The sequence below is a fragment of the Oryza glaberrima genome, chromosome 8 (genome assembly GCF_000147395.1).
Source record: "Oryza glaberrima chromosome 8, OglaRS2, whole genome shotgun sequence".
NCBI lineage: Eukaryota > Viridiplantae > Streptophyta > Magnoliopsida > Poales > Poaceae > Oryza > Oryza glaberrima.
This window is the reverse complement of record NC_068333.1, coordinates 12,189,726-12,214,989: the sequence shown is the minus strand read 5'-3', so window position 1 is coordinate 12,214,989 and position 25,264 is coordinate 12,189,726. Positions and strand designations below refer to the sequence as shown.

At 44.7% G+C, this 25,264-nt stretch overlaps 2 protein-coding genes across 2 annotated transcripts; both read left to right on the top strand.

The window, feature by feature from the left end:
• The first annotated feature begins 2,440 nt into the window (after nt 1-2,440).
• Nucleotides 2,441-4,344, top strand: LOC127783266 (uncharacterized). Its single transcript, XM_052310503.1, has one exon. It carries the CDS (start codon nt 2,441-2,443, stop codon nt 4,067-4,069), a length of 1,629 nt encoding a protein of 542 aa, XP_052166463.1. The 3' UTR covers nt 4,070-4,344.
• Nucleotides 4,345-13,255: 8,911 nt separating this feature from the next.
• LOC127783263 (uncharacterized) lies at nt 13,256-15,304 on the top strand. The gene has a single exon (XM_052310500.1). It carries the CDS (start codon nt 13,256-13,258, stop codon nt 15,047-15,049), a length of 1,794 nt encoding a protein of 597 aa, XP_052166460.1. The 3' UTR covers nt 15,050-15,304.
• Nucleotides 15,305-25,264: the final 9,960 nt, after the last annotated feature.

Genomic DNA, 25,264 nt, shown 5'->3' with positions numbered 1-25,264 from the left:
TGCCTTTTGGGTTTGGAGAGCTTTGTAGCTTCTCCCGGAATCAAACTAAAATCCAAAAAGTTGGTGCAACATTCTTACATGCTTTAAAGCTCAAACAAACCCAAATAGGTGTAGTTGGTGCAGCAATTAGGTAAATATCTTGTAACGCCATAGTTTTTTGCTTAATCTTTTCGTATCTAGCTAGTTGCAAGATCTTAATTAATTCTTTGTGACCCAAAAGTTCACTTACCTAAATTCAAACCCTGACATTTGAATTTAAGATTTTAATTTTCCTCTAGCTCATTACGTGAATCCATTAAAAATACCCATATATCATAAACTTGATTGGAAGAAGAGTCTAGAGATCTAATATAAATGCCCACTTTATATCCTTGACACTGCCAAAAAGTATCATTTTCTCACCCAAACAAAGCTAGATGTGTTCATTTTAGCTGCAAATTTGGGGCAAACAACCAAATCTTTTGAATTTTGCTGGAATCTGTTCAAAAATTCTATTTTTTGTTCTGAAATTTTCAGTTCCGTTCACAATTATTTTGGACAATAAGTAAACTCTGAAAATTATTGTTCACCATAAAAAGATTGACCGAAAAATATGTAGTGCAAACCACAATTTTAAATTGTGACGTCAATAAATTTCAGGCGTCCATTTTAGATCCAACGGTAGTTTCTAGATTTGCACTATAAATTTTGCTAATTATTACGGACGGAACATTCCCAAATTAGTCATATATCGGTCTGCTGAAATTTTTTGAGCCGTCTGAGTTGTTAAACCCATTTTATAGGAAAAAAAATCAATAAGTTGCTTCACAGGTTTTTTTATCAAATCAAATCAATTTTGACCAGAATATAATGAAAGGCTTCACTTTGCAAGCAGCCCAGTGTATGTCCAGGAGCATCAGGATTCTTTCTTTTCTACTGCCATGCAGGGTTCACTATATTGGTTTAGGGCTTTTGTTCGGGGGTCACCGGAATCCCGAAATTTCAGAAATTTTGGTCCAAAATTTTGAACAAAATTTAGTTGAATTTGAACAAATATTACCTAAATTCATGAAAAAATTGAAAAATTTTGGCCAAAGTAATATTGTATCGGAGGGGACCGAAATTTCGGTCAAAAATTTCCAACCCTGCTACCATGTTGCTTCACAGGTTCACAAACAACTCAACCTAAAATTCGCTGCTATAGAGATTTGAACTCAGGACATTGGGGCTACTCAAAGTCACTACATCCACTAGGCTTGCAAGTTTCGTTTGCTTGATTGATTTGTGATGACGGTTGGCAATTTTTTGTGACAAGTCGACAAGCACGATCGTAACACCTAAACGCCTTGCTATGATATGGAGTCGCCAATCACCTCGATCTAGCCAAAGGGCCAAATCAAGATGGGTTTTGCAAAAATAAAAGCTAAACCGGCTAGCGGAGCCGATTTAGAGATCAAAATGAGCCTCTAGGCCGATTTAGATCGATATGAGGATAACTACTCATCTCGTGGGCAAAACGGAAGGTTTTCAGGACAAACCTACAAAGAGGTGTCGCACTCTCATAGCAGCGGCGGACGGTTTACGGCGCAAACCAACAAAGATGAACTAAACTAGGGTAAAATAGAAAATATAGTAAAAGAACGATTCAAGTAAACTATATTCAGGGGTTTTACAATGAACCGGTCTTGTCCCTTAAATAAGGATTGGTCTTGCCCTCTACAGGCCCTTCTCTATGCCCAACTCGAGATAGAAACCAAAGGAAACACGAAACATGCCTTCCCGAGCAAGGAAACCCGAGACCCGACAAAAACAGACTCGGACTCGGACCCTGACGGTCTGACCGCCCACATACCTGTGGTCAGACCGGCCCTACTAGCCGGTCAGACTGCCGACACACCTGTGGTCTGACCGGCCCTATGAAGGAAACCCATAACTTTCCAAACTTTGGTAATTTTTCCCTATTTCGTCCATAGGTGCCAAATTTGGATGTAAACAATGACCACTGTATGTTCTTCGAAAATGAATGTTTACGTGTGGTAAGTGTCTGCGTTTATACTGTCTATTAAAAAATAAATGAATTTTGTTAAATTCAAAAAAATTCAAAATTTTCGCACTAAACAGTTTCGTGCCGGGAATACCAAAATTTCAATAAACTAAAAACAAAATTTCAGACTCATTTCACCCGGCAGTAATTCCCAAGAATAAAGAAATAACAATCGGTCTGCTGCGCGTTCCACTGCGTCACGGATCAATCGTCCTGAGATCGGCACGGGCAAATAGGCAAACTGTGCGCAGCTGGCGGCTAATCCGGATCGAATTCTGCTTCGAGCCTTCGACTAGGAACAGTTCGTCGACTCATCCAAATGCTCGGGGACTCGGGCAAGCTAATATTTATATAGCTCAATCCGTCCTATTAAAGGATATGGATCGATCGATCGATCTCGACGCCACCGCGGCGTCCATGGCCAAAGGCACGGCGAGCCCGAGCAGAGACCGCATATCCGAGCTCCCCGACGATCTGCTTATACGTATCCTCTCCTTCGCCCCCGTCAAGCAGGCCGCGAGCACCACCCTCCTCTCTCGCCGGTGGCACCTTCAGCCGCTATGGCTGGAGACTGGCACCGTCAACATCGACTTGACTTCCGAGGAATTCCGCCATTGGACCTGTCCCTGGTGGTGGGGGTGGGGGCGCGAGGGAGATGCCCGGGCAGCGCTCCGCCGCCGCCGCCACGGCCTCAAGAAGCTCACCGTCACGGTGACAGCCGACAGAGACGACGGCTACCTCCGCAGCGACTGTCGTGATTTCTCGCGGTACCTGAAACCGATCGTCTTCGACGGCACATGTGTCGGGCTGCTCCGCCACGTCGATGAGCTCCGCCTCGAGTGCCAGGTCGCCGGCGGATCGTCGTCGTCGTCGGCGGCGGCGTCCTCGCCGCAGTACAAATACAAATACGCCGCCGATCCCGGCGTCGAGTATTATCTCTCTATGGATAAGCTGCCCTGCGAGGATTTCCGGGTTCTTGACATCACGGGATGCTGCCTCCAAGAGGTGACGACCGCCGAATGGTTGTGGGAGTGGGACTGGATTGGCTACCCGTGCCTCACCACGCTGCGGCTGCGGCGCTGCACCGTGCGCCTGTGCGACCTCCAGAATGTGATCCTCGCCGCGCCTAGGCTCGCCGAGCTGCGTCTCGAGTCAGTCACCTTCCCCGATCGACCATCGCTCTGCGGCTTCATCTTCGACGAACACATCCATCTCCACTGCCCGGCGGTCACCTCCTTCACCATGGTTAACTGCCACATCGATGGTCGCACCTTCGAGCTCGACGCGCCGTCGTTGATCTGCTTCCGCTGCGCGCAGGTCCCATCTTTATATTTTTCCATATCGCTGAAATCAGCTGCGCCGTGCTTGGCACAAGTCGACCTGGAGTCGATCTCCGGCACGGCGACATTCGGTCCTCTGCTTAACACCATGTGCCATATCAGCATTTTGAAGCTGACGGTGTACTCCATTGTTGGAGACATCAAGTTTGGGCACTTGCCTCTCTTCCCAAACCTCAAGCGCCTTGTAATAGAGGAACTGTGTGGATTTGCCATGGACGGCGGCTTGTCGGCGGCGGCAACGGTCGTCGGAGACATGCTACGTAGATGCCCGGCGATCCGTGAGCTCTGGATAAGATTCAGCTGGTTGGAATATCTCAATGAGAGTGCAGATGATCATCTCGACGCAGACCTGACGGCCTATCTGAAATCCTCGATATGCAGATTGCAGGAGTCTGATTACTGTAATCACTGCAAGGAATCAGATACGCCTGCGGCCGGGACCACACAAAATTTCAACGGTAGCTGGCAGAGTTCTCTAAGAAAAGTAGTCATCCAATTTCAGAAGGGCAAACTCACCTGCTCCCAAGTCCAGCTCGTGAAGTTCTTGGCAGAAAATGCTTCTGTTCTTGAGGAGTTTGAAATCGAGGGAGGAAATCATCATGGCTCTGATCACATCATCAAAAGCAAGGTTGGTAGATGGGGAGCTGCTTCATCCATGGAAAATGAAGCTCCTCCTGGTGTTGGTGCAGGAGATATCAGCGGGTGAAGGCTGGCACCACCTTCGATTCCAATGATCCTTGACATAGATTCTCGCCTCCAGTTTCCAGCTTTACGACAACGACGGTGTCAGCCGCCCTTGGAAGATGATTTGGGTGGTTTGAAGATGGCGAAACCTGGATCAAGAAAGGTCTATATCAATGGGAGGTGGCGGTGGAGGTGGAGCTCGTCTTAGGGACAGCCAGGCATTAGCAGTAGCTAGCAATATAGCACCCGTACAAGCAGGATTCTGCAATTCTCCTAAATTGGATGAATTTGGGTGATTTCGTCCCTAGAAAGAAAAACTCACTTTCTTGTCTCAATTCCTAAATTTCACTAACTTTCTTTCTCGTTTTTTACTTATTTAGGTCAACATTGACGCTAGCTCAGTAGTTCTAGCTGGCCATGGAAATTTAAATGACAAACAACAATTACATAAGCAAAAGCTCGGATCTCCAATAATCCAAGTGCCAACGACGATATAGGCATAGTATATAGATTCTGAGAGGGCCATAGTCATTGATTAGTACTTGGCTAGCTAGGAGACTCTGAAGCACAGATGAGTCAACACGTACGCACTCTTATGATCATGAGCATCCCTTAACTTTTGAATTTACTCTTAACTTTCACCTATTCGCTCGTTTGTTCAAATATGAACTAATGTCTAATGATATACTCCATGAAATGTGTAATCCAATCGATGTTGATCACCTAACAGCTAGTGTTTGCTTTGACCGCAACAAAATATTCCTTGCTCAGATTATATCATGTTCTTGCTACTATACCAAAAAATATTCTCTATTGTTGCAATAAATACATCATGAATAAAACTAAAGGGATCAACATACTTGTCAAAAAAAGAATTACTCTCCCGTATAACAGATCCTTAATATATCCACGACATGACTTGGAAAGATTTGAGTGAATCACAATTATGGTGAATGTTCTTGATTCACATCTTGCTTTTTGGGTTTGGGGAGCTTTGTAGCTTCTCCCAGAATCAAACTAAAAGCCAAAAAGTTGGTGCAACATTCTTACATACTATAAAGCTCCTCAAACAAACTCAAATAGGTGTAGTTGGTGCAGCAAATGGGTAAATGTCTTGTAACACAATCATAAGTGACAATTCTAAAACGATCGTACATGTGTAAAATATTTGTTTTCTTTTTTATACGGTATATAAGGGTAGAATGGTCATTTCATTCATACTGCTGCATGCGAGGATGACTTGGCATGTTCACGTGGCACTTTTTGTGCGGAAAAGCTAATTAGCTCGTGCGTGCGCCACCAACGCGCGTTCTGATGAGTTAAGTAGTTAGTTAGTTAGCCGTGCGTTTTGATGTGTTAAGTAGTTAGTTAGTTAGTTAAGGATAATGACAAAATTAAGAGAATACTTTTTTAAGAGATTTTCTACTAATAAAATGAAAACCTTTAAGATAGATTTGAAAATTTTCGACTTAAACATTTAAATTTTGAAGTCAAGTTTTAAAAACTTTTAACTCAGATTTGAAAATTTTCAACTCGATATTTTGAAAACTTTTATTTCAGATTTGAAAACTTTCAACTCGAGATTTGAAAACTTTTGACACAAGATTTGAAAACTTTCAAGTTAAAATTTGAAAACTTTCGACTCTAGATTTAAAAACTTTCAACCCAAAGATTTAAAAATACGTGTGTTGAAGATTAAAAAAAATTAAAATACGCGAAAAAAGAAAAAAAATGCAAAAATAAAAGAAAACCACAAAAAGTAAAAAAAAAAGAAACAACGCCGCCGGATGTGCCAGTTAGCAACCTTTTTTGTCCAAGGACTATATTAATCCAAATGATTAATTTGGAGGACTTGTTTGGACGATTTAAAACCTCAAGGACTAAACTGAGCCCGAAGCGAAACTCCAGGGACCATTTTAGATATTTACCCTTAATTCTTTGTGTCCCAAAAGTTCACCCTCCTAAATTCAAACCCTGACATTTGAATTTAAGATTCTAATTTTCCTCGTAGCTCATTACCTGAATCCATTAAAAATATATATATATATATATATATATATATATATAGAGGGAGCGTATCCTATGCACACAGGCCCTCACATGTACACACCGTGTACACCAACTAAAAATTATCACAAAAAATTCTAGGAAAATTCATACATATACTTTCAATAGTATTACATCTACGTGCAAAGTCGCATCTTCAAATTCATTCTACATAGAGAATAACAAAAAAGATAAAATTCTGACAAAATTGCAACCTTAAAACTGTCAGATTTTTTGTTTTTTTGTTACGGCTAAAATATAATGAATTTGACGTTAAGATTTTAACCCTAGGTGTAATACAATTGAAAGTATGTGTATGATTTTTTCTAGATTTTTTGGTGACATTTTTTAGTTGGTGTGCACGTGTGTACACGTGAGGGCCTGTGTGCATAGGATATGTTGCCATATATATATATATATATATATATATACTACTTTAAAAATTCTGTAGTGGTGGCGGTGACTCCGACTCTGGCAAACACGTGGAATGTGAGCCGTCGGATCGCTAAATCCAACGGCGCACCGATCCCCACCTAGCTCCTCGCCTTATCCCTCCCGCATCCACCGGCTCCATCGCTCCCGCATGCCCGCATCCACCGGCTCCATCGCCGTACCCTAACCGTTCTGTGCCACCGTCGCCTTCGATCCTCCCCGCCGCCATCGCCGTCCTCCTCCACTGCGTCGCCGACTGCTCCATCGCCGTCCCCTAACCGTCCCATGCCGCCGCCGCCTTCGCTCCTCCCCGCTATCCTCCACCAGCTTCCTTCCCCACTGCTCGCCTCGCCGCCGCCACCGCCTCCGCCAAACCACCGCTGGCGCAGGGAGGACTCCTCGCGGCGGACTCCGAAACCCTAGACACTGCCCCCAACGCCGGTCACACCGTCCTGTCCACCGCCGCGTCCTCCTCCTCCCCATCACCCGCCGCCAACGCCACCGCCACCAACGCCTACTCCTCCGTCCACCCACCACCGACGCCGAATCCTCCACCCACCCGCAACTGACGCCGAATCCCCCGCCGTCGAGTCCGCTCCAGATCCCCCCGCCGGGCCGACTCCTACTCCTCCTCCTCCTCCCCGGCTCCCCCCGCCGCCGATGCCTACTCCTCCGCGTCGCCATCGGCTCCAGGTTGTCGTCATCAGGTGGCTCCTCCCGCAGTGCCCCCACCGCCACCGCCAGCGCCACCGCCACCAACGCCCCATCCTCCTCCCCAGTCGCCGCACCACGCCTCCACCGCCGACGCCCCCATCGCCGCTGTCTCCTCCTGCCTCATCACATAGGCGCGCCCTCGACCGATCCCCGCCGCTGGAAGCCCTCCTCGCCACGCCACTTCCCCACCCCGCCCAACCACCGCGCCGTCTCGCTCCTCTCCCATCGCCGATCCCACGTCCCCAAATCACTGTGGAATCCACGCCCCACAAGCCCACGGCCTCCCAGGTCTACAAGCCGGATTCATCATCGACCTCACCTCCACAGGCCGGCTACATCAACCCCCCACATCCCGGCCTCCCACTAGAACACCACCCCCATCCCGCGGCGGCCTCCGTCGTCAACTCCGGTTCCCCGTGCGCAGCCCACGTCCACGCCAACAGTCCGTCGCCTACGCCACATCTCGCGACTGGATCCGCTCCTCTCCGTCGATCTCAACCACGGTCCCTTTTGCGCCGCACCGGAAGCTGGCCGCCAGTCCTCCGGTCGTCGCTGGATGCTGTCGGCAGGTGGATGCAGTACTCGCCCGTCTCCCCTCCATCACTGAGGGACATTCCCATCTACAAAAGGTAAACAAAATTTCTTATATAGCATTCGATTGCTAGACATCCCCCATCTAGAAAAGTTTCAAATCAACTAAAGTTCATAAATTTGTTGAGCAAATGTCCAGAAACCAATTCACTTTTCAAAGTGATTTTAGCATTGTACTGCTTTGTTTGAGCTGTAATCAAAATGTATGTGAAAGTATCACTTAGACAGTTTCGTTTTAAGTAAAAGAAACAGTTTCCTGTTGAAGTATATCTACAATGTGTATCTGATTTGTGGACATTATCTGTTTTCTCCCTTTTTGTCTCGCTGCTTCGTACTGTTGCTATGTTGTGAAATGATTTCTGTACAAGTTTCTGCAGGTACACTTGGCGGCATCACTAATTTAACTCCGATTTAATTTACGCGGAAGCGTGCTAGGGAGTGGTATGCTGCTCTTAGTGCTGGCGACAAGGAAGCTAGGCTTCAAAAGATGCGAGAGTACTACCAGCGAAAAAAGAGTATTGATCCTGTACCTACCCATGGTATTTAAATTATTATCTCACAAATGGTGTAGATTTGAAGTAAAATCTTTCCACTGGACACAAGCTCACTCTTCTTTAGGACGTTAGGTTCCTTCATCACCCGGGTACTCTTCCCTACTGTGAAAGTAAGACCAGTTTCTTCTGTTTGTCCTGTTTTTACTTGATTAATTTCTGCGATATCAATTTTTAACATGCAATGGAAATATCGTTGATCTATGTTGTGTCTGTCAATTTATTGATCTGTGATGCCGCATTTACATGTGGTGCACACTCATCACTACAACTTCTCCTATGGTATTAACATACTGTCTCTCTGTTTGGTCATGATCCTGGTAGTTGTTTTACTGGCTAGGTGCTCACATTAGACATAAAATTTTGGATGTGATTATATATATACTTCCTCATGGTAAGTGTCTCATGTTAAGTTCTGATGACCAGCGTAATTGCTGATGGGAATTCATGGTGATAAACCACACCTGAATTCATGATGATAAACCACACCTGAATTCTATAAATGTGAGAGAAGACCTCCACTCAATGAAATTTAGTCAATATGCGAGCAGAAAATACGCTAATCCCTGATTCAGTCATGGAGTAAATTGCATCATCTATGCTCACACGGTTAGTTTCTTTACCTGTATATTATCTTCCTTACCAATGCAGTCATCTTACTGCTATCAATGCATCTTGGCAGAATCATTTCCTTCAATTAAGCTTAATGAGTATAGAAAAGGAAGGTTGTTAATATTATTGCATATCGCTGTAAACTATCCACTGCACATTTGATTATCTGGAATGCAGTACGAGAGAACACTTTGCCGGTTTGCCTTGCCCCATCAATTTCCGTATCCATTTAACGTTGCAGAGAATAGGCTGCAGTACTTACGAACTCTAATTTAGATCACATTAATACATAACCACACATTTTTTTAGCTGACACTAATTCCGTGAGCATTAGTTCATAATTTACATTGCATAAAGTTTATTCTCTCTACTACATGTGTTTCTTTTAACTGATGTTGGTAACCTCTATTATATTTAACTCGGGTTCATGGAAAGGTACTTCTGAGGACTGAGGCCTATATAACCCTTCCTTCATCTATGAAGCCTTCGAAGGCATCATTTGGCAGTAAAATGGGAAGACGGTCATTTATGTATTTGTTATTTAACGTTATATGTAATGGGTCTGCTGTACTCATGCTATGCCCTTTCGGGGCAGTTCATCCTTTGGTCTGTAGCAGTGCTCTTTCTATCAGAAAGATTATCTATACAAAGTATTGTATGGTCATTAAATTATTGTATGGGAGCTTATTATCTGTTTTATCTTATTAGAGACGTGGAATTATTAAATTGTTGTATAGGAGCTTATTTTCTGTTTCATCTTATTAGAGACGTGAAAATATTATGTGCTTATTCTCTGTTTTATCTTATTATTGACGTGGGTTTCATGTGCACACTTACATGATTTATGCACCAGAGTCTGTAGTAGATTGTTCAGCTCATTCAAACAGAATCAGTAACTGTTTAAGTTAGAACCAAAGTCATCGGATGTCATTTGCTCTTGAATTGTCATGTTTTAAGCATGTATTGCTCTGAAAAAAGAATACTTCAACTTTTCAGCACAATATATTTTTAACTGAATACTTTACACCTTCATTATTTGTGTCCTCTAAGATCATGAAATTCAGTTTGTTGCTGTTCATTTATGAATATTCCAGTTATTTTGCCAGATGAAAAGCAGCTTAAGGTTTTGAATCCATGCAAGTTTGTTTTAAATGTTCTGACGGTACACATCATTTGAGGTACCTAATATTGTCCTTTTGTTCAGTAGTCCTTCCATTTGGTCAATAACCCCCTTAAAAGCTTTATTTAAGATATCATGCCCATATAAAACTTTGCATGCACCTTGGGCATGAGAACAACTAAATGGATTTGTTTTCATTATTTTATCTATGTTTGGACATTTTATCGTGTTTGAGACACTAATGTGTCGGGCTACCATTGACCATAAAGATAGACTGATATAGAAATCATTCTTTGTTATCTCTCTTAGTTTGTAATTAGAATTATCTGATTGTTGAACTCGAATTTCCTTGATGAAAATTATATTTGTTCAGAGATGCTCATTCTAGCTGTGTACGCGGATTTGGTGATTGAAGAAATGCATGGTAACATTTTGGCATGGTTTGAAAATATCGCAAATTCATGCTTCGTCAGTTAATTCTTAGTACCCATGTTCTGTAGCCTCTCTTTTTCTCATTTTTCACACAATCCTTTTGATCTGCATACATACTATTTTTCTTTGTGTGCTACGGAATGTGATTAAACCATGTTGTTTATATAAAAAAGCATAGAATTGACGTGGGTGCACATGTCCATATTCCTCTTTGCTGAATTCGAAGATCTACAAGTTTTACTTCTTAATATATAGCATAATAACTTGGCAAATGAATCAGATTCGTTACAATTTCGTTTTGTTCAGGTCAAGGAAACGATTCCTCATTGATTTGTGCATATTTCTATATGGCATAGATTGTATGTTTCAAATGATGCATATTTTCCCCGTTGCAGCGCACAGGCACCCAACTAGTATATCATAAACTTGATTGGAACGAGGAAGGGTCTAGAGATCTAATACAAATGCCCACTTAATTTATATCCTTGATACTGCCAAAAAGTATCATTTTCTCATCCAAAAAAAGCTAGAGCAGTAAATTTGGGGCAAACAACCAAATCTTTTGAATTTTGTTGGAATCTGCTCGAAATTTTAAATTTTTGTTCTGAAATTCAGTTCCATTCACAATTATTTTGGACAATATGTAAAGTCTGAAAATTATTGTTCACTATAAGGAAGATTGACGGGAAAATATGTAGTGCAAACAACAATTTTTGTGACGCGGACAAATTTCAGGCATCCATTTTAGATCCAATATAATGGTAGTTTCTTAATTGGATCCGTGTCGCTACAAATATACCAAATTAGAAAAATGTCACTACTATTCGTGATTTCGGCTGGGTGCCACTAGAATTTGGATAAATTAGAACCGTGCCACTTCGTCAGGTTTTCCATCCACTCCCCGTTAATTTCCTAACTCCGTGCCGTTTCCCAACTCCAGCACTCGGCCTCGATGCGGCGGAGAAGGAGCTCGGAGACAGCCTTCAGGCGCGACGGCGACGGTGCCATTTCCCAACTCCGGGGACGAGCAGAGTTTTGGCGACGGCAGAGTTCCTGTCCCTCTTCCTCCTCACGATCTCGTTGTACTTCCTCTTGGCTTCCTCTTCTTGGTTCCATCCACATAGGCGCCATGGAAGCTGTGCCCGCATGCCGAGAGTACGCGGACGCGCTTGCCGCCGACCGCCAGCTCTGACAGACAGATGGTGCACACCGCCTCGGCCCGCCCACCGACCATCGGGACTTCAACCGCCCCTGACCTACCGGTGTTGGCCCTGTCGTCGGATGCTGGCTTGGGCGGCTATGGCTGTGCCCACTCCTTGAAGTCGCGCCGGCAGGCGAGGCAACTAATGAGGCACCGTGTGGTGGCGTGGAGGCAGAAGGCGAGGTTGGAGACGCAGGCGAGGATGATGAGGATGGTAGCCTCGTTGGAGAAGAATGCACACGTCGATGGTGAACTACGAGGTAAGGAATCACGAGGATGACATGGAGGTCTCGACGACACGGGAGACGACGGCCGCGCCCCTGTGGTAGACGTCCATGGCAGAGACGAGCTCCCCGAGTAGCAACACCCTTCCCTGCCGCTGATCATCTCCGTCGAGTAGAGCCGCGGCGGCAGTGGCGGCGTCCACGCACGGGAAAGGGAAGGCATCGGCGAAGCTGGCGCGATGGACGGGGGAGTGGATGGAAAACACGATGTAGTGGCTTGGATCTAATTTTCTAAAATTCCAGTGGCACCCAGCCGATATTGCGAATAGTAGTGGCATTTTTCTAATTTGGCATATTTGCACTAAAAATTTTGCTAAATTATTACGGGCAGAACATTCTGGCATATATCGGTCAGCTGAATTTTTAAGCTGTCTAAGTTGTTAAACCCATTTTATAGGGAAAAAATCAAATCAATAAGTTTGTAATTTTGACCAGAATATAATGAAAGGCTTCACAAAGCAGGCTAGTGTATGTACAAGGAGCATATTCTTTTCTACTGTCATGTTGCTTCCAGGTATTTTTAGAGAAATGTATTTTTACCCATCCTCTACGTTCAACCGGATATATACAACCATTTAAATTGGAGAACTTAGCCCCACAAATAAACCATTTTTAAATTTGCTCCTATTGAGATTTGAATTCAGGATATTAGGGTAATGTCACTACAACCAGTAGGCTGCACGCCATACACCTTAGCTCGCAAGCATCGGTTGCTTGATTGATTTGTGATGACCACGGTATCTTTTCCGAAAATGGATGTTTACATCTAGTGAGTGTTATGTTTGTACTTCGTTTATTAAAAAAATAAATGAATTTTGTTAAATTCACAAAAAAATGAATTTTTTTTTTGAAATTTTCGCACTAAATAGTTACGTGCTGGGGATACAGAATTTCAAAAACCTAGCTAAAAACAAAATTTCATACGCTTATTTCACCCGGCAGTAATTCCCAAGAAGAAAGAAATAACCGTTCTGCTGTGCGTTCCACACTTCCACTGCGTCACGGATCGATCGTCCCGAGATCGTCACGGGCAAAATAGGCAAATTGTGCGCAGCTGGCGGCTAATCCGGATCGTATTGTGCTTCAATTCGACTTCGAGTAGGAACAGTTCGTCGACTAAGAATCCAAGTACCCAACTGCTCGGGCAAGGTAATATATAGCTCAATCCACACAACCTATTAAATATCGATCGAGATCGATCGATCTCGACGCCGCCGCCGCGTCCATGGCCAAAGGCACGGCGAGCAGAGACCGCCTATCCGAGCTCCCCGGCGATCTGCTCATACGTACCCTCTCCTTCGCCCCCGTCAAGCAGGCCGCCAGCAGCACACTCCTCTCTCGCCGGTGGCGCCTGCAGCCGCTATGGCTGGAGACTGGCACCGTCAACATCGACTTAACTTCCGACGAATTCCTCGATAGGACCTTCCACAGGGGGTGGGGCGAGGCCGGCCCCTCGACCTGGGAAGACGAGGGAGACGCCCGGGCAGCGCTCCGCCGCCGCCGCCACGGCCTCAAGAAGCTCACCGTCACGGTGACAGCCGACAGAGACCACGACGACGGCTACGTCTTCGGCTGCGTCCGTCGGGATTTCTCGCGGTACCTTAACCCTGACCAGTTCAGAGGCACCTGTGTCGGGCTGCTCCGCCACGTGGAGGAGCTCCGCCTCGAGTGCCAGGTCGCCAGCGGATCGTTGCCGTCGCCGCCACGGTACAAGTACGCCGCCGATCCCGGCGTCGAGTACGATCTCTATCTGGGCATGCTGCCCTGCGAGGATTTCCGGGTTCTGGACATCGCGGGATGCTGCCTCAAGGTAACGACGACCGAATGGTTGTGGGACTGGATTGCCTACCCGTGCCTCACGACGCTGCGGCTGCGGCGCTGCACCGTGCGGCTGTGCGACCTCCAGAAGGTGATCCTCGCCGCGCCGAGGCTCGCCGAGCTGCGTCTCGAGTCAGTCACCTTCTCCGATCGACCACCGCTTAGCGGCTTCATCTACAGCGGCTTCATCTTCGACGAACACATTCATCTCCACTGCCCGGCGGTCACCTCCTTCACCATGGTTAACTGCCACATCGATGGTCGCACCTTCGAGCTTGACGCGCCGTCGTTGATCTGCTTCCGCTGCGCGCAGGTCCCATCTTTATATTTTTCCGTATCGCTGAAATCAGCTGCGCCGTGCTTGGCACAAGTCGACCTGGGGTCGATCTCCGGCACGGCGACATTAGGTCCTCTGCTTACCACCATGTGCCACATCAGCGTTTTGAAGCTGACGGTGTACTCAATTGTTGGAGACATCAAGTTTGGGTACTTCCCTCTCTTCCCGAACCTCAAGCACCTTGTAATAGAGGAACTGTGTGGATTTGCCATGGACGGCGGCTTGTCGGCGGCGGCAACGGCCGTTGGAGACATGCTATGTAGATGCCCGGAGATCCGTGAGCTCCGGATAAGATTCAGCTGGTTGGAATATCTCAATGAGAGTGCAGATGATCATCTCGGCGCAGACCTGACGGCCTATCTGAAATCCTCGGCGTGCGGATTGCAGGAGTCTGATTACTGTAAGGTTTCAGAATCAGATACGCCTGCGACCGGGAGCACACAAAATTTCTGCAGTAGCTGGCAGAATTCTCTAAGAAAAGTAGTCATCCAATTTCAGAAGGGCAAGCTCACCTGCTCCCAAGTCCAGCTCGTGAAGTTCTTGGCAGAAAAGGCTGCTGTTCTTGAAGAGTTTGACATCGAGGGAGGAAACCAGGATGGCACTGACCACATCAACAGCAAGATCGCTACATGGAGAACTCATTCTGCAGGTGCTTGTGCAGGAGAGGTCGTGATCGCCTCTGCTGCCGTACTTCCACCGCCGGCCGAAGACACAAGGTGGGATCGTGCCTGGTATAAGTATAACTGCGATTTTCCTGTTCTAGGGAAGGGGCCGCCCTGGATTTGGGACGGGACGGGTTATAAGCTTCATTTTCCGATTCTACCACGCCGACAGCATCGCCCAACTAGTGATAGAGGTTATTAGCTGATGAAAGATTGAAGGTGATGAATTATGGACTTGTGATAGAGATGGGTCCACGACGGGATTTGGAGTTCGTCTTCCACGGCTTGCTGATCAATGAGGATGTAGTTTGCTGCATGGCCGAGTTGGTAAAAGAGGTAGTAACTTGCAACTTGCAAGGAAGGCAGGGCGCAGAATTTTGACCGAAGTTATTTGCAATCTGTGGAATTTTGGACCGAAGTTATTTGCAATCTGTGGAATTTTGGTGATTACTTCCCTTCAAAGATGAATTCAAATCCTGGTCATATATTTATGGATCATTTTACAAGAAATCATTCATTATCATTAAGGTCAGGGTTAACTATTTGGTAAAGACCAAAATTTTGGAAATTTCACGGGTCTCACAAAATTATGGTAATTCCGGGAAGATCGGTATGAAACTATTTTAAAAAGAAATAAAATTTGACTAAATTTGAATAAAACTCTACCAAATTGAAAGAAAATTGAAAAAAAATGATAAATTCTGGGCGAGATAGTTGTGTGCCGGGGTGGGGTGGAGGTGTTCCGAATTTCAATCCCCACATAAGGTTTGCCGCAATAATAGTTTTAACTTGGTGAGACAAACTGGTGTTTTTATTTTGTACTAGTAATACTAGCCATCAACCCGTGCGTTGCACGGGTCATATTTGATATTAATTTGTTATCCTGTAAAACTTGAATGGGTTAACAGATTATTTATTCATATATATGTATATAACAAATATGAGAGTTTTTAATACTATGTTGAATATCCTGGTCATTTTCTTAGTTCATATATAATTTGGGCAATTAACAATATTAAAATAAGAATCTAAAATATACATAATTCAGAATTTTAGAATATAAATAAACTGGTGATATTCCAATTGCATGTTTTATTTAACACGATACATATAATCAATAGTCGGTATTATTTTAGTGTGAAAGCTCTCTCAAAGTGCTGAGTCAATAAGAAAAAAAGGAAACAGATAAATAGATCACTATTCTAAATCGTAAAATAGCATTATTTGAATATTTTGTGAATGTTGTAAATAACAAAAAAATATTTTAAATTCGTAAAAAGATGGTACTCCCTCCGTTTCATACTATAAGACTTTCTAGTATTGTATGGTCATTAAATTATTGTATGGGAGCTTATTGAGCTTATTTTCTGTTTCATCTTATTAGAGACGTGAAAATATTATGTGTTTATTCTCTGTTTTATCTTAGGGCCTGTTTGGTACAGCTCCAACTCCTAAATTTAATTCCAGGAGTTGGGTCTGGAGTGGAGTTGTGGAGTTGCCTAAACCCAGTTCCACAACTCTAGTTCATTTTGTGAAGGAGCTCCACCCAGCTCCACTCCCAGTTTTGGTGGAACTAAAACTGTTTGGCTGAGCTCCAGCTTTAGGACGGGTGGAGCTGGAGCTGTAGTTGTGTCAATCAGGCCCTTATTATTGACATGGGTTTCACGTGCACACTTGCATGATTTATGCACCAGAGTCTGTAGTAGATTGTTCAGCTCATTCAAACAGAATCAGTAACTGCTTAAATTAGAACAAAGTCATCGGATGTCATTTGCTCTTGAATTGTCATGTTTTAAGCATGTATTGCTCTGAAAAAAGAATACTTCAACATTTCAGCACAATATATTTTTAACTGGATACTTTACACCTTCATTATTTGTGTCCTCTAAGATCGTTAAATTCAGTTTGTTGCTGTTCATTTATGAATATTCCAGTTATTTTGCCAGATGAAAAGCAGCTTAAGGTTTTGAATCCATGCAAGTTTGTTTTAAATGTTCTGACGGTACACATCATTTGAGGTACCTAATACTGTCCTTTTGTTCAGTAGTCCTTCCATTTGGTCAATAACCCCCTTAAAAGCTTTATTTAAGATATCATGCCCATATAAAACTTTGCATGCACCTTGGGCATGAGAACAACTAAATGGATTTGTTTTCATTATTTTATCTATGTTTGGACATTTTATCGTGTTTGAGACACTAATGTGTCGGGCTACCATTGACCATAAAGATAGACTGATATAGAATCATTCTTTGTTATCTCTCTTAGTTTGTAATTAGAATTATCTGATTGTTGAACTCGAATTTCCTTGATGAAAATTATATTTGTTCAGAGATGCTCATTCTAGCTGTGTATGCGGATTTGGTGATTGAAGAAATGCATGGTAACATTTTGGCATGGTTTGAAAATATAGCAAATTCATGCTTCGTCAGTTAATTCTTAGTACCCATGTTCTGTAGCCTCTCCTTTTCTCATTTTTCACATAATCCTTTTGATCTGCATACATAATATTTTTCTTTGTGTGCTACGGAATGTGATTAAACCATGTTGTTTATATAAAAAAGCATAGAATTGACGTGGGTGCACATGTCCATATTCCTCTTTGCTGAATTCGAAGATCTACAAGTTTTACTTCTTAATATATAGCATAATAACTTGGCAAATGAATCAGATCGTTACAATTTCGTTTTGTTCAGGTCAAGGAAACGATTCCTCATTGATTTGTGCATATTTCTATATGGCATAGATTGTATGTTTCAAATGATGCGTATTTTCCCCGTTGCAGCGCACGGGCACCCAACTAGTAACAAAAAAATATTTTAAATTCATGAAAAAAAATGGTACTCCCTCCGTTTCATACTGTAAGACTTTCTAGCATTACCTATATTCATATAGACATTAATGAATCTATACATATGTATGAAATGGAGGAAGTATGTATATTTCCATATACTAGCAAAATGCCCATGCGTTGCACCGGGTAATGATATGGTGACTGAAATTTGATTTGAACTATTTATATGAAGAAAATGAATTGTAATTTAATGAAATATAAAATTTTCTACAATATTAATTACACTCTTTTAAATTATAGCAAAAGTGGTATTGCGTTGCAACGAAAAGAAAAAAACAGATAAAATTGAATTAAAACATATTAAATTCTAATTAAATGAAATACAAATTTTCTGAAATATTTGGGTATTTTTTAAGTAGGTAGGTATATAATTAAATTAATCTATAAGTAAAGTAAGTGTAAGAATTTTCTTGGAATTTACATAGCTTAATTGCTAATTTTGCTAATACAAATATCATTTCAGCATTTATTGAAATAAAAATCTAAATAAAAAGCAATTTTCTCTATGGGCCTTTTTCAGCCCATTTTCTTCTTCAGCCCGCAAGAGACCAAAGTCTACTTAATACCCCCATACTCCTCTCACTTAGTGGACCTCCGGCCCACGTGCGGCCCAAACCCTCGATCGATCTCAGCCGTTCGTTTTGATGGATGGCTCAGATCAGATTAAAATTGATGAAACCCTAGCCCTAACTCTCCCCCTCACCCCCTCCCCTTAACGCCCTGATTTTCGTTCGGGATTAAAAATCGTTTAATAATGCATTTTCTAGAAATTAAATAAAAGTTAAATCAATTTAATCTGGTGAAATTATGGAGGAAATTAAAATTTCCTTTAAAAATCATTGGCCGAGAATATTTTGTAATATTATTTGTGCCCTAAAATACTCTCCGGATTTTTCCGTGAATTTTCGGAGCTCAATAAATAATTTTAATGTCACAAAGTTTATTTAATCAATTAAAATAAAAAGAAAACAAAATAAAAACTCTCCTTCCTCCTTGGGCCATTTTCGGCCCAAGTCCCTTTCCCCTCCCGCGGTCCGCGCCCTCTCTCTCCCTCTCTCGGGCCGGCTTCTCTCTCCCTCGGCTCGCCCTTGCATAAGTCCATCTTTCCTTCCCCTTCCAACTCTCCCTCCCTCTCTCCCCAACAGATGGGACCCATGGACCCCACCTATCATCTCCTACCTCTGGCCTCCCCATCCAAATCCCCATGGCCGGCCGAACCACCCCGCCCACGTCGCCGCCAAATCCGCCACTCCCGCCTCCCACGCTCGCAACCGTCGGCGCGGGCACGACCCCCTCCACGTCCTCCACCAAATCCCTCACTTTCCCCCAAAAATCGGCGCCGGTTAACCCCCACTCCACCCCCACGTCCGCGCCTTCCGTCACCGGCCGTTGCCGCCTCAAATCCACCTCGCCCCGACTCTCTCTCACCTTCCTGAGCCTATAAAAGGGACCCTCGTGCTCCCCTCCTCCGTTTTCCCCCTCCTCCCGAGCTCCCCACGCCTCGCTACCGCCCTCCCCACGCTGCTCCCGCGCACCGCCGCTTTCCGGCGGGCTCTAGCCGCCCGCCACCGCTGCTCCACCCACCGCCGCGCCAATCCGCCACCACCTTCGGCTTCGCAGCGCCGTGCCGCAGCCCGGCCTCTACTCCATTTCCCCTCTCCGCCTCCGGAACACCGCCGCCTCGTGCACCACCTCTCTTCCCCGCCGCCGCCAACTTCAGCCGCCCGCCATCATCGCTCCCGTCGTCGCCGCACCTCGCCATTCGCGCCACTGGCATCGCCATCACGAGGGCAAGCCCGGCCGCTGCCTCGTTCCACCAATCCGTGGCCGATTCATCACCTCCACCACACACCCGAGCCGTTACCATCCTTCGCCGCCTCCGGTCGCACCTCGCCGCCGCTAGCGCTGCCGCCGCGCTGTGCAATCACCGCCGCCGGCTTCGCCGTGCCTTGCCGCCGCCCGTCCGCCCCTCCTCTTCCACTCGCACCCCCTGGAACACCATTCCCACCACAAACCCGAGCTCCACCATCAACTGCCGCCTACCGGCCGCCTCTTGCCGCTGTCCTCATTCACCTCACGCCGCGCCACCGCCTCCACCGCGTTCGCCGCATCCCACCGCCCCTCGGCCGCCTCTCCGCCATCGTCGTCAGTCGCCGGAGCGCCGTCCGCCACCTTCCCGAGGAGGTGCCGCCGCGCCCGTCGCCCCTCACCGGCGCCCCTCGGTGAGGACTCCCTCCCCCTCCTAATTTTCCCCTCCGCCGCCACCCATGCCCGCCGCTGCGCCGCGTCATGTTGCCGGTGTCGCCGCCGGTGGTCGCCGTCCGCGTGTGTGCCGCCGCCTTGTCAGGGTGCCTGGCGAGCCCGCCCCTTGCCGATTTGGGGTGCCGCCCGTGGACCGCCCGTGGTTCTGGTCCATGGCGCACCCGAGGCCACGGTGGACGTGGTCCACCGTGTGCCTGCCCCTTGACCCGCTAACATGTGGAGCCCACCTGTCGGCGCCGGCCCCCTTTTGATGACGTCAGCAGCAACCATTCCCTTTGAGAAAATATTTAATAATTGCGCAATAAATCATTAATAATTCTAGAAATTCATTTGATGGCTCAAAACCTTCTAAAATTCATATCTAATTCATTCGAACTCCGAATTGAGCCATTCAACTTGCAAAATTCATCTAAAATTGAGCTCTACATGTTTGTTTACTTTTTATGTACTGTTTCCTGGGTTTTTATTAGAGTTTTTCCTCGTTTTGCGTGCCAGCGTGTAGTTTCCGCCGTTTCGGAAGTTCGCGGTCGCGAGGAAAAGAGTTCAGAAGATTCTTTTGAAGAAGCAAGGCAAGTCACACATTCCCCGTTGGGCATGTTGATCCCAATTTATAAATGTTTTACTGTTTGCAAATAAATATGCATGTTTTGCTAATTACATGGGATCAGGGTTTACCGATCTGCTCGCTTGTGCCATGTCTACTTGATATCTGTCCTTTGTCAACCTTGGGTGACAAATTGACTAGCTCGTGTTACTTATGTGATCTAGCTAGAATTATATGCTTAGCCATACTTAATTACCACTAGCTCAGTTGATGGGATAATTGCAGTATTAGACCTTGTTAGTATCAGAACGAGCTGCGTGCTCGAGACACCCGACCATGTTGCATTGGTCGTAATTATCCAACTAAAATGCGACTGAATGGTGGGCTGTGGGTGCATGGTTTTACTAGTTGCACCCATGGAAATTAAGGACCGGTTCACGGGAAACCCTGGAAGACTTACAGTGCTTACCATAAGCGGAAGTGGGTAACTGCTTGATCTGAAGTATAGCTCGACCCTTTCCTAGGCACCGGTGGCAAGGGTGGGCGTGATGGAGTTGGGTCGGCCGGGGTGTCCGGTTGTCCAGCTGCCGGATTCACTACGGCACACGAGGGGACTACCCGTTGCCTTGAGAGGAGTGGGGGTGAAACCTTAGAGTGGTGTGGATGGTTAGGGGAGGGTTATATGAAGGGTCTTGTCACAATCACTCGACATGGTGACGTGTTCATCATGGGCACATGATGACACGGTGACATGCCGGTGGATTGTGTCTTGTGGCCAGAGTAAAACTATTCGAATAGCCGTGCCTGCGGTTATGGGCGATCGACCTGATTCACCGTGATTAGTCTCACCCTTAATAAATCGACCCAATGCACTGTAGTTCAGGTGGGTTGGTTGGGCCTGTTCAACGTGGTGTAGCGTTGATCAGTGGAGATTTAATATAACCTTAATTACTCTACTGTTTTACTATTTTGCACAATAAATGTTTTACAACCGCCTTTATGCAAATAGCCACAAGCCATTCTTGAATCCCCTTGCACGTCTGCATCGTTGGTGTGGCTTGCTGAGTATGGTGGTTGTACTCAGCCTTGCTATTATTCCCCTTTTTCAGAAGTGTAGTGCTTCTGAGCTGAAGACGAAGTTAGAAGACCAAGGCTCAGACCCCAGTTGAGTTTTGCCTGTGGAGTGGAGCTGAAGCCCCGCTAGGATCGCCTTTTTCCACTGCTGCTGCTTTTGTTTCGGTGTGAGGACTAAGTGCCTCTTCTGTAAGTATTTTACGCTTTATTAACGTTTGAAACTGTTTATTACTTGTCGTTTTGTGTACCCTGGCTGGTCCTGGATAGGGATTTAATACACAAAATAGTCTAGAAATTTGGGCTAAATTCCCCCCAGCCGAGCCGAGCCGGACGCCTCTTCCTCCCCCGCTCCCAACGCCGCCTCTCCCCCTCCCCCTCTCCCTCTCCCCACCGGCGCCTCTCCCCCTCCCCCCAGCCGGCCGACTCCCCCACCACCGGCGCCGTCCCTCCCTTCTCGCCGGCACGGCGCGGCGACAGCGGGGTGCGGCGGCCAGCGGGGTGTGGCGGCGGCGCTGCCTTCCCCCACGGCGAGCGGTGGCGGCGGTGCCCTGCTCCCCGCGAGCGGCGGCGGCGGCGCCTCCCCCCCACCGAGCAGCGGCAGCGGCGCCTTCCCCGCACCAAGCAGCGGCAACGGCGGCGGTGCGCCCCCCCCCCACGAGCGGCGGCGGCGGCGGCCACTCTCTCCACTTCTTCCCCTTTCTCTCTGTGTGGCGGCGGCCCGGACGGCGTGGAGGCGGCAGCCGCCGATTTTTTTTTTTTTTTGCAATTTTTTTCCATGGCTATTGCTAACCGAATCGGATTCTGTATGGACAAAAAACGGACGAAAATTAGATGTGACGACCGGAAAAATACGAATATTTATATTAGTTATGGATTATAAAATACACACACATCACCGTGTACCTTTTTTCCCCTCTGGATAGTTATCTTTTGTCCTTTTTTTCTCACTCAATCAATCAATGAAAAAATTTGGAATCCATTCCCTAATTTTTTTGCTAATCAAGATAATAGTAGGAGATGGATAGTGTTTTTTATCATTTAGGTGCTGATATAATATTTGTGTTAAGCGGAGATAATTGTAGGAGATAGAGACATAAGTTCCTCGATCTGCTCGCAATCCCACCGCTGCTGATAATAGCTTACGAAGACCTTTAGAGTAGAGGGGCATAAACGGTCATATATTTCTAGTTAATGCGGGCGCTTTTGAAAATATAAAATGTCTGATTTGTGTAGATCTAATCGTCAAACCGTGCATCATACGGCTAATATTCATAGTATTTTAACAATAAAATTTTTTTATCTTCGTTAGCTTCCTAACTGTGGTTTTGGTCAAAAGATCTACACATGCTAATTTTTAATTTTAAATTTCAGAAATAAGTGGATATTGATACTGTAAAGATCTGTAAAGACAATATGAAAAACATGAAAGATACATGGTAAAGCCTATTGGTTGCTTATACAGAACATGGGAGAAATAAACTTAATAGCAAACGAATATACCTTACAAACTCCCTCAGAATTATGCTATCAAGATCACGAAAGCTAGATTAATTTATACATAGTTTTAGATGAGGAACCTGTAAAAAAAAAATCAAATCTTGCTTTAAAACGGAGTTGTAGTAGCTGCAGATCAACATGAATCAAATCTTGATGGATAAAGTAATACCAGAACAGGAGAATTGAGCAGGGTCTGGTTGACAGAGTTCTTTGGGTGCAGGGTCAGGGAGATCGACATATAACATACTGATCTGATCGCCGGGGGAGTCGAATGCGGCAGCCGCGAGATCGATACGACGACACGGGAACAATATATAGAAGCCTAACGTACATTGGATGGAGGCCCAGATAAGTCGTTGGGCTTTTAAAATTCCACGGTTACAATATGTAATCTATGGTCACGATTTGATGATCTAGCTAATCAACGGTTAGATTATTCTGATTAACGTGAGAGCTAAAAAAAAAAGTACCCAATTAGTATAGGTACAGAGGTATAGATAGATAGATACTCGTGGTAACGCTACAGTAATTAGTAATACAAATTAAACAATCAAAAACTACCAGATATATATTTTATATAAAAAATGTTTGAATATCTCAAAACCCAAATAACAAATCATGTATATATTATCGTAATATATTTAGCCCGAAAAATAATTTCATATTATTATAAATTCTCGTACATGTCATGCTATAGTAACTGTTGGTATTTAATACGGTTACAGATAAAATCCGCAAGCGCACGGATATACCGATGTAGCACTTCCCCTACGGAGTATTCCAAGGGTATCGAATCTAAGGAAATGTGTGTGGTCAGATCTTCCTTCGGTTTATTCAAGGACACCAAGCAAATGGTAGGCCAGGATAAATGGTAGGCCAGCATAGAGAGGATTTACTAGTGAGAAACAGTGTCTAGGGAAAGCTTAACATTAATCCTAACACAATACTTCAGACACTGGCAACCCACTGTTCCTAGATGTCGCTCTACTACATACCCGGACAGGGAGGACTTAAGTGATCTCGAGGGCTGTCACCACCTCTACACTTACCTCAAACGTACTGTGGGATACGCAACAATTACTGGATAATAATTACCTAAACACTACGTCTAAGCAATTACTATCTACTTTAGTGTTTATAACTCACCAAAGCAATCACTATATTTTAGTTGGTTATAGTGAACAATAATCCCGTGTGCTATTTAGGAACTAACTAAGAGATAATTCTTACAAGATAAATCTAAATTACTCTGGAAGAATATTATCTTGAATTCAGAGTAATAAACAGAATAAAAGAAATAGGAGAAGATTACTGACAACTCCGGAATTCTTCCGACTTCTTCTACTCTACTCTCTTCCTATTCTAGTACACAATATAGTACAATAGAGCCTCTTATAATTCAGCTCAAGCTTGGAAGTGTGTGTGAGAGTGAATGAAGTGAGGTCCTTTTATAGGGCAGTTATGACGGTTGTGAGAAGGGGAAATGTCCGAACTGCCCTGCAACAGTCATTGGGAATTCATCTGGAGCGTCCACGCCAAACCCCAGGATCAACGGTGATTAGGGGGGTTTGGCCGAACCAGGGCTGGGCCCTCCTGGCCTGGCCTTCGGTCGGTGGACTCCCTAGACCTTCCTCTATCCATTTCTCAGAGTTTTGGGTTGATTTACTGATATTTTGATGAAGTTTACAACCTCTCCTTGTATGGATACATGTTTCTTCTCAATTTAGTCTAGATTTCCTCCCAACATCGGGGTTTATCACCTACATACAAATATACACCAACACTATGGAATATGTGAGATTAAGCACCTATTACTATGTTGGATGTTTTATTATCTTAACTTTATACAGATGTTGGCGGTATAGAATCAGCATTTAATAGCCGCCAACAGTAACCCTGTAAATTTCAATGTACATGTCAAACTTCAAAAGCAGGCCAAACTTTAAAAAAAATCCGTACTTAATACTACATTACTATGCTAACATGGTCATACATTTAATTTAAAATCATTGTACAATACAAACATGCATTTTAACATGGGACAAAATATCTTAATCAGAAAATTGCACCACCGCTGCAAATGAACTTTAGTAAGTGCTGCAGTTTTCAAACTCGTTTATCAATCATCATCCATGCAAGATTGCTTACGCCCTTAACAACAAATAGAACATTGTAAGCAAATTTGA